At 54.1% G+C, this 8,814-nt stretch overlaps 1 protein-coding gene across 1 annotated transcript; it reads right to left on the reverse strand.

Annotated features, from left to right (window-relative positions):
• Positions 1-41: 41 nt before the first annotated feature.
• Positions 42-8,270, reverse strand: TULP2 (TUB like protein 2; the record flags this gene model as incomplete). Its single annotated transcript, XM_080828568.1, has 12 exons — positions 42-1,100; positions 1,390-1,561; positions 1,802-1,900; positions 1,986-2,100; positions 2,821-2,933; positions 3,805-4,101; positions 4,743-4,864; positions 6,265-6,381; positions 6,645-6,809; positions 7,394-7,520; positions 7,949-8,000; positions 8,143-8,270. 12 exons carry the CDS (start codon positions 8,268-8,270, stop codon positions 967-969), a joined length of 1,641 nt encoding a protein of 546 aa, XP_080684694.1. The 3' UTR covers positions 42-966.
• Positions 8,271-8,814: the final 544 nt, after the last annotated feature.

Here is an 8,814-nt window from a genome sequence, read left to right on the forward strand (position 1 = left end):
CCCAAAGGAGTTCATATTTATTTATTTGCATTTTTAATAGGTTTTATTTTTAAGTAATCCCCACACCCAGCGTGAGGCTTGAACTCACAACCCTGAGATCAAGATTCCCACCGTCCACCAACTGAGCCATCCAGGCATCCCAAGTTCATATTTAAAACAATGTTCGCCAAACAGGGGCACCTGGGATCAAGCCCCACATCGGGCTCTCTGCTCCGTGGAGGGCCTGCTTTCTCCTCTCTCTCTGCCTGCCTCTCTGCCTGCTTGTGATCTCTGTCTGTCAAACAAATAAATAAAATCTTTAAAAAAATAAATAAATAAAATAAAACAATGTTTGCCAAATGATAAATGTAAGGTAAGTGTAGCTAATATTGTAATCATTCTCTCTCACCCATGCATGTCTTCAATAACCCATCCAAGTTCACGTCTCCAACTCAGAAGTCTTTTCTGACCCCACGAGATCTGTCCAGCAGCTGAAAGGCTCAAATACCTTGTCCCTCTCCAGTGGTTCCCCAGGCTCTGGCCACACTAGTCTTTCATTTTCCCAAACCGATCAAGCCCCCTTTTCACCTTACGACCTTTGTATGAGCCGTGCCTACTCCCTGATGGTCCCGCCCCTGACCCCTCTGGCCCTAGTTCCTCGTGATTTTTCAGACGTGGTGTGAAAATCACTTTTTTAGAGATACCTTGATGTGGCCCAGCTAACTTGTGCCTCCACGCGCTTTTCTCCTTTGTGGCAAAGGAGCATTTCGATTTTTTGTTGTCGTTTAAGGCCCATCTCCCATGACTGTGAGTCCCGTGAAAGTAGGTGCTGCTGAAAAGCCCACTCCCCAGAGCCCAGGACTGGGCACGCAGGCAGAGTAGGATGTGTTGGTTATGAGGAAGCTGGTGCAAAAGAAGGCACGCGGCGCGGCCCTTCCTCCAAATGAGCAGGCACAGAAGCTGGTGAGGGCATGGCATTTCATTGCATTACTCACATGCCAGCTTGCTATCGAAATTGGACAAGCAGATGGCAAAGGCTTGGAGCGGGCAAAGCGGGAAGCGGAAATCCATGGTGAACGTATCTGGGGCCACGCGGCCGAACTGGAGCACCAGGTAGTTGGCTGAGGAGGAAGTCAGGAACTAAGGAAACCTAGCCCCACTCCTCAACTCCCTTCTGCGGGTCTCTGAACTTCGAGATTACCACTTCTCAGAGGCTGTGCGCGTGACGCTCCCACTAAACCCAGAAACCCTGAGGGCCCTTTAAACTACAGTTCCCAAGAGGCTTTGCAATAACGCGGACTCGGCCCTGCCTAGAAAAACGCTCAAGGGCTGATGGGGGAAGTAGTTCTCGTCCGCTCATCCCTCGCCCTTCCCGCCCTGGGCCCTGTAAACCGGTTCCTAGGAGCTCACGGTCATCCGGATGCACGATCTGGAAGTTCTTGGCCGAGGCCCGAGTGACTCGGCCGTGAAAATTGAGTACGTAGGCGCCCCTCTCGTCGCTCCACGACGGTGCTTTGTTTTGCAGCAGGACCAGCCCCTGACGGGCCCCCCGTTGGAGGCGACTCAGTAGCGACTCCTGTTCCTAGAAGATAAGGTAGGGGGCGTAGTTAAGCTACCACCACTGAACTTTTTTTTCTTGGGATGCAGATTTTGCGTCCCTAATCTCTCCTCCTTGAGAAACACGGAAATCTGACAAATTCCCTCTGGCTTCACATATGACCACCTGCAAGCCATGGGCCCCCTTCTCCCTTAGGACCTAGGGCAGATCCCCCAGGCCTTCCTCCCCGACTGACCCAGAAATTCCCAACCTTAACCAACTCACGTTTTGAGGTTGGACACTGATTCTCTGGTTCTGGGCATCGATTTCTGGAATGATCACAGTCATTTTCCGGGGCCCTCGGAATCCCAAGACGTTGGTCTCCTGGGGGTATTATGCTCCGGTTGGCCTGGCTCTTTCTCCCTCCCCACCGTCCTGCTTCATTCTCTCTTGTCTCCCAGACACTCACATAACACACAGCCCCCAGCTCCTCTCTGATCCGAGCGGTCTCCGGGATGAAATTCTTCCTTTCAGGATTCACCCCATTGTCAAAGATGGTGAACTTGGTGCCCAAGACATTAGATCTGCCCCAGGAGGGGAGTGGTCAGAGTAAAAATAATTACTGTTTTGCTGTACATTAAGTGGTTTCCCACGTCATGTCATCAACACTTCCCACTAACCCTCTAGTTGGCACTTAAGTTCCACGTTCCATGCATCTACAGTCCCAGCCCCTTCTGTTTCTTTGATGAGCCATGATTTTTAGTCCCCTGCCTTTTAGGGCGCTTTCTTCCCCCTAAGATACAAGAATACGCACATCACAGCCCTGCCCTATGGGAATTAGGAGTCCCACCCTCTTGCCACTCAAGAAGTCAAATGTCTTTTTTTTTTTTTTTTTAGAGAGAGAGAGAGAGAGGTCACAAGTAGGCAGAGAGGCAGGCAGAGAGAGAGGGGGAAGCAGGCTCCCTGCTGAGCAGAGAGCCCGATGCGGGGCTCGATCCCAGAACCCTGGGATCATGACCTGAGCCGAAGGCAGAGGCTTTAACCCACTGAGCCACCCAGGCGCCCCAAGAAGTCAAATGTCTTAAACGTCAACCTCTGCTCCAAAGCCCTTAGTTTTCTTATTTCCACCCATCCTGGGGCTACTGCCTAAGATATACACAGGCCATCAATCCGTAAGACGAAAGGTCCTAGAACAGGTGGAACTTGTGCTCGGTGGCCGGATTGTCCCCTCTCCCCCAACCCTCCTGGCACCCCCCCCAGCCCTCCTGCCACCTGTGTCTCACACGTATCAGGGCTCTGCCCACCTGACTTTGCCCACAAAGTTGTCCCCATCCCGAGACAGGTCTGTGGGGTCCAGGGAAATGAGGTAATTCGAGGTTTTGATCCTTTTTCTCTTGCGCCCAGCCAGGAGGAAGTGCTGTGGGTAGGAAGAATGGCCCATCAGAATCAGTTTCTGGTATCTGGCTAAGGTTCGGGGTCCAAGATAAAAAAACACCGTGGCCCCAAGGCAGAGGAGAGGGTAATAGAGCAAAAAGTATCCCGAGCCTTGCTCTGGGAGATGTGGTTCTCACTGAAGGAAGTCATCAGCTGGGTCCTGAAGGGGAGCTTCACAGCTTAATATCCCCCTCATTTCTTCGGCCACTGGGTCCTGGGTCAGGGCTGAGCCCTGGCAGCATTGAGCCTAACTGTGGCAGGCTGGGTGGCTTTGGAGACTAGGAAGGAGCCTCCAGCGGGACTTTGGTAGGCATTTCATCGGGCAAAAGCAGGTCTAGCACTACTGAGTAGGGGGAAACCCTCCCTTTGGAAGACTGCCTTGAGGAGAAGCCGCCAAGCCGCTGCCAAGGGGGAAACTAGCCAGTTGAGGGGGGAGTGGTTTGGCTCTAGACTAGGCAATCCGCGAGGGGAGGGGCTTGGTTCCTAGGGGATGGGACTTATCCCAGGATTGGGGCGGGGCCTGATAGATTAGAAGGTTCACAGTGGGGCCAACACTTCGAGAGGGTGTGTAAGGGGTAAGGTTTTAGACCCTCAGACGGCGTGGCCTGACTTTGAGAAAGGTGGGCCCATCTCAAGAGTGGACGAGGCTTAGTTACGGGCTTGGTTAGGGCCTATGCTACCGCGAAAGCAGCCTAGTTCGGAGAACGGCAGGGTTTGGCGTTGGAGTTCAAAAGTCCTGGCTCACTGTCATCATTGAGCAAGAACTGGATTCGTGGAAGTCTCGACCTCGCTCAGAAAGGGGCGGGACTTGCCCCTGGGAGGTGGGGCTTGCTGGAGAGGAGTCCAGACCGCACCTTCCGGCCGTCGGCCGCCTCCAGGTAGAGATAGTAGAAAGGGAACATGCCCTTGTCTACGCCGCGCTTGTCGCGGCTGATGCGACACCGCATCGTGCGGCCGCGCAGTGCCGGCCGCAGCACATAAGCTTCCATGTCCTCTCCCAGCCGAGGGCCTGGCGCGCGGGGCGAGCTGCCCACATCACTGCTTCCCGCGCCGACCTCGCCTTCCGGGGTCTCGAACACCTCTTCGGCTGCCGGTGGGAAAGTCCTCACTTTAGACTCCGACTCCTCTTTCTTCTCTTCCAGGTCTTTGCCCTAGTCCACGCGCCAAATTAAAATTGAGGCATTGGTTGAGACCCGCCTCCACCGCAGCCTTACCAACTGCTGATTGGCCAAGCCGGCGCAGGGTTACGCCCTCTCCCAACCATGTTTTCTGACTATTGGTCAAACGTCTTAGCTACGTGCTGATTGGCCAGCACCTTCAAGGGGCCCACCCAGCCAAGCCTTCATCATCTGTTCATTGGTCACCACTAATAGCGACCCTCTGGAGCCACGCCCGCCCCACCTACCGATTGGAGAATCTCTTTGAAAGCACTGTCCGTTCCGCTAAAACCAGTGTTGTTTTGGTCTAGATAACATCTAATATGGCCCAGATCTCTGCAGCTGAAACTGTCTTACTCAGAGTGAGTGCCAACTGGCCCCTCCCCATCACTGATTCACCTCCTCCAAAGCTCGCTGCCTTTCGGTGGCCTGGATTTTAATGTATGCTTACATCAATTTAAATCCTCCAGATTGACTTCATAAACGGTACACACCCAGAGACACTGGTAGCCCAATCATAACAGGTTCCACCCACCAGCAAAAAGGGCCTCTGATTGGGCTGCAGAGTTTTAGACCCACCCTCTCTCGAGTCTGAGCCCTCCACTTACATCCTGATTGGCTGTGCCACCTCCTACCTTGTTGGAGGCCAAGTCTCCGCGTCCCAGGTCAGCATCCATACCCGGGTTGGGTTGTGGACTGGGGGCCTCGTATTCATCTCCAACATCCTGGGATTCACTCTCTTCCTCCGCACTGGCCCCTAACGGGTGGAAAAAGCCAGAAAAAAAGACTGGTTCAGGGCACCTGGGTCCCAGGAGCTTAGGACCAGGTCACCAGTGCTGCTGGAAAGGGCCAGATATCCTGGGTTCCTGGCTTCTCCATTACTCATGCCAGATCCTCCAGCTCCCCCATGTGCACGGTGTCTACACTGACTGAGAAGTCTCTCCCCTGGGTCTAAGGACAGGGGTGGGGTTAGAGTCCTCCCTTTACCTTGTCCAAAAGAGCGCATCCGAGAGATTGGCAACTAAAATGGGAGGGAGGAACGGGGTTTGGGGTGATAATCAAGGGTCCTGTTATTGAATGAGTGGTCATGTCATGAGAATAGAAGAAATTGTCATACAAGAAATAACGGTAACGAAGTACTGATGATGCTACAACATAGAGGGACATTAAAAACATGCTAATCAAAAGAAGCTAATCATGAAAGATCATATACCATGTTATTCTATTTCAAAGAAATGTCCAAACTGAGCGGGGGATGGGGTAACTGGGTGATGGGCATTAAGGAGGACACATGATGTGATGAGTACTGGGTGTTATACACAACTGATGAATTACTGAACTCTACATCCGAAACTAATAATGTACCATATATTGGCCAATTGAACTTAAATTTTTTTAAAAGATTTTATTTCTTTATTTGACAGACAGAGATCACAAGTAGGCAGAGAGGTAGGCAGAGAGAGAAGAGGGGGGAAGCAGGCTCCCCGCTGAGCAGAGAGCCCCATGCAGGGCTAGATCCCAGGACCCTGGGATCATGACCTGAGCCAAAGGCAGACTTTAACCCACTGAGCCACCCAGGCGGCCCTGAACTTAACTTAAAAAAAAAATAAATGAAGAGTCCAGAATAGGCAAATCTAAAGAGACGGTACATTAGTGGTTGCCTAGGGCTGGGAGAAATGAGGTGTGGAGGGCAGGGTGTGTGTGTGTGAGGGGGGGTGGCATCACTGCTAAAAGGCACAGGGTTTCTATGATAATGTTCTAAAGTTGATTGTGGTGATGGTTGCTCGTCTCTGTAAATATACTAGAAACCATGGAATTGTAAGCTTTAAATGAGTAAATTGTATGGTATGTGAAATATATTTCAATAAAACTGTTACAAGAGGGGCGCCTGGATGGTTCAGTCATTAAGCGGCTGTCTTCAGCTCAGGTCATGGTCGTGGGGTCCTGGGATCAAGTCCAGCATTGGGCTCCCTGCTCAGCGGGAAGCCTGCTTCTCCTTCTCCCTCTCCCCCGACTTGTGTTCCCTCCCTCGCTGTGTGCCTCTCTCTCTGTATCAAATAAATAAAATCTTCAAAAAACAAAACTGTTACAAGAAAGGGGACAGGATTTGCCATATGGACCAGGGGACCGGATTCCACCCAGTGTCCCCGAAATTACCCGGTTGTTGGCGGGCTGGCCAACCTCTGCGTCGAGTCCCTGGAGGCTCTTTATAAGGTGGTGGAGAAGCGGGGACATCCTCCATGGAAACTTCCTCCAACTCTGGATCGGAACTGTCTGGCAGCCAGGAGAAGGAGAGGGACTAGAGATCAGGATTTCAGGAGGTTGGGGAGGTGGGAAAGGGGCTTGGAGGTTGAGATTCCTGAGTGTTGGAGAAGGAGTAGTTTCAGGATCTGGATTCCTTGGTGTGAGGGATGACAGGGCCCCGGGGGCCTGGACTCCGGGCTTCTTTGGAGAGAGCAAGGATTGAGGTTCTAGACTCCTGGATTCTGGTGGGAGTGTAGTTCTAGGGTATAGGCGGCCCAAGGACTCGAGATTACCTCCTTCTGTCGGCGATGCCAGTGGGCCACGCTCACCGCTGCCATCTCCACCGCAGGTCACGATGCCCAGGGCACTGGGGACACCAGAGCGCAGGTGTGCCTCTGGCACGTTTTCCTGGAGGAAAGGGTTCCCAAGGCCTGGGAGAAGGTGCAGCGAGGCCCATTAACACGATGTACAAATTCCAGTCCTCTGCGAAGATCCGCTCCCTCAGTGACTCCCAGACCGCCCTGAGTGGCTCCCTGCGTGACGGCCCAAACCCCCGGAGACCCATGCAGAACGCAAAGTCCATCCTAAGGCTCAAGCAAGCACATCCCTGCGGCTAGCTCCGTGCCTGCACAATCGCACACGCAGCTCTCGGTCTCTCCAGGACCCGTCTCGAAATGATCCAGGCCTCGGCCCCCACCCGCCCCCGGGGCTTTGTTAATTCCAGTCTTCGCTCTCAGGAATTGAGTCCCTGCCTTTCTGCCTTTTTCCGGGCTGCCCCGCCCCCCCGCCCCGCCCCGCCCCAATACAGCCGGGGCTCTCGCGCCCCACCCTCTAGTTGCACCGGGCTCCGCCCCCGCGCTCTCCTTGCTCCGCCCCTGAGCTCTCCCGGGTCCGGCTCCCTGGTGCCTAAGGGCGCGGTACAGGTCTCATCTGGGCTTCGCTTGGACCCTCCCCTCTCGGCCCTTGGGGGCCCGGTCCCAAACTCCCGCAGACCCCTCCCTCTGGGTCTAGGCTCCTGCCCGACACTAGAACTTTTCCTCACTGCTGTCACCCGCGAGGCGCTCCTCCCGTCGCCACGGTCGCCGGGGCCACAGGGAAGCGTCGGGATTGGCCTGAACCATGAGGGGCTCTTGGCGCTTCCGCCGCCGCTTCTTCTCAAAGAGCCGTCTCTGCCGGGTGGAAAACGGGGGTGTGGGGGCCGGGAACCGAACGGGAAGACGGGGCGAAGGAGGGCCTGGGGTAAGGAGAGGCATGCCTGGAGGGGAGTCCTGGAGTTCAGGCTCTCAGTCTCTCATCTCCTACTTCCTTGGATCCAGGAGTCTTGGCACCCCGTCAGGTCCCCCAGGACCTAGAAGTCCTGCCCTCCAGAACCCTTGTTCCTTAGAAACTTTGCATTCTCATCACCAAGGTCTGCTTCTTTAGGATCTCCAATTCCTATTTTCTCATTTCCCAGTTGCAGACTTGAGGCTCGGAGAGAGCCAAGGAGGGCCAGGAGTCCCAGAACAAGTCCTGGGGTGGTGTTTCTGGAAGCTTTGGAAGACCGAAGGGGGGGGTGAGGGATGGGGGGTGGGGGTGTCAGGACTCCTTGGCATAGTACCTGCTGCTCCAGCTTCTGCAGCCTCATGGCGATGAGCTCATCCCCCAGCACCCTGAGAGAGGTGCAGGCTCATGGTGACAACAAGCAGGGCACCCCAGCTGCCCCAAAGCCCCTCCTTCCCTTTCTTCTTGCCCAACTTCGGGTTCTGAGCACTCGTGAGGTCACAGAAGGAGCAGAACTTCACTCTACCCCACCAGTTCTGAAACTCTTTTTCCCCAGCACTGGCCTGTCTAGAATGCAGGATGCAGGAGTCCAGGCCTGCGAGGCTGATGGTGCTGAACTTGCAAACATGGTCATAAAGCCATGAAGTGAGTGTGGGCATAATCAGACTTTAAGCCCCTCCTGCACTCCCATTTCCATCCTTGCCCATCCTGTTGCCCCACTCACTCTTTCTTCCATGTGTCATTCTCCTGAGACATTCTGGAGAAGCAAGAATGAAGAATCAGGACACAGACCCAAGATCCCAGTGGACTCCACCCTCCAACACCTGATCTTAACCTTTAAAATTTTCTCCTGGACCCAAGCACCCCGAAAACTAGCACCTCCTCTGTCAGGGATCCAGCAGCCTGTTTCCAGCTTTCATGACTTTGAGGGGCCCAGGAACCCAGTTCTCTCTCCCTCCAAATAGCTAACTCTCCTTTATGCAGGCATGGGAACTTAGGACTCTGGGCCCCAAACACTCTACCCCCCGTTGACCCCAGGTGGCCAGCACCCACCTGCCTGGGATCCAGCAGCTCCTCTCCTCGTGCCTGCGGAGGCTTTTCACATTCGCACTTTGGTACCTTGCCTCTCTGGCCAATTTCTAAACATACCTAACCCTCTCTTTAGGGGGGACCTAATCTCTGGGTCTCTGGGAATTAAGCAGG

Source organism: Martes martes, assembly GCF_963455335.1.
Source record: "Martes martes genome assembly, chromosome: 17".
Taxonomy (NCBI): Eukaryota; Metazoa; Chordata; class Mammalia; order Carnivora; family Mustelidae; genus Martes; species Martes martes.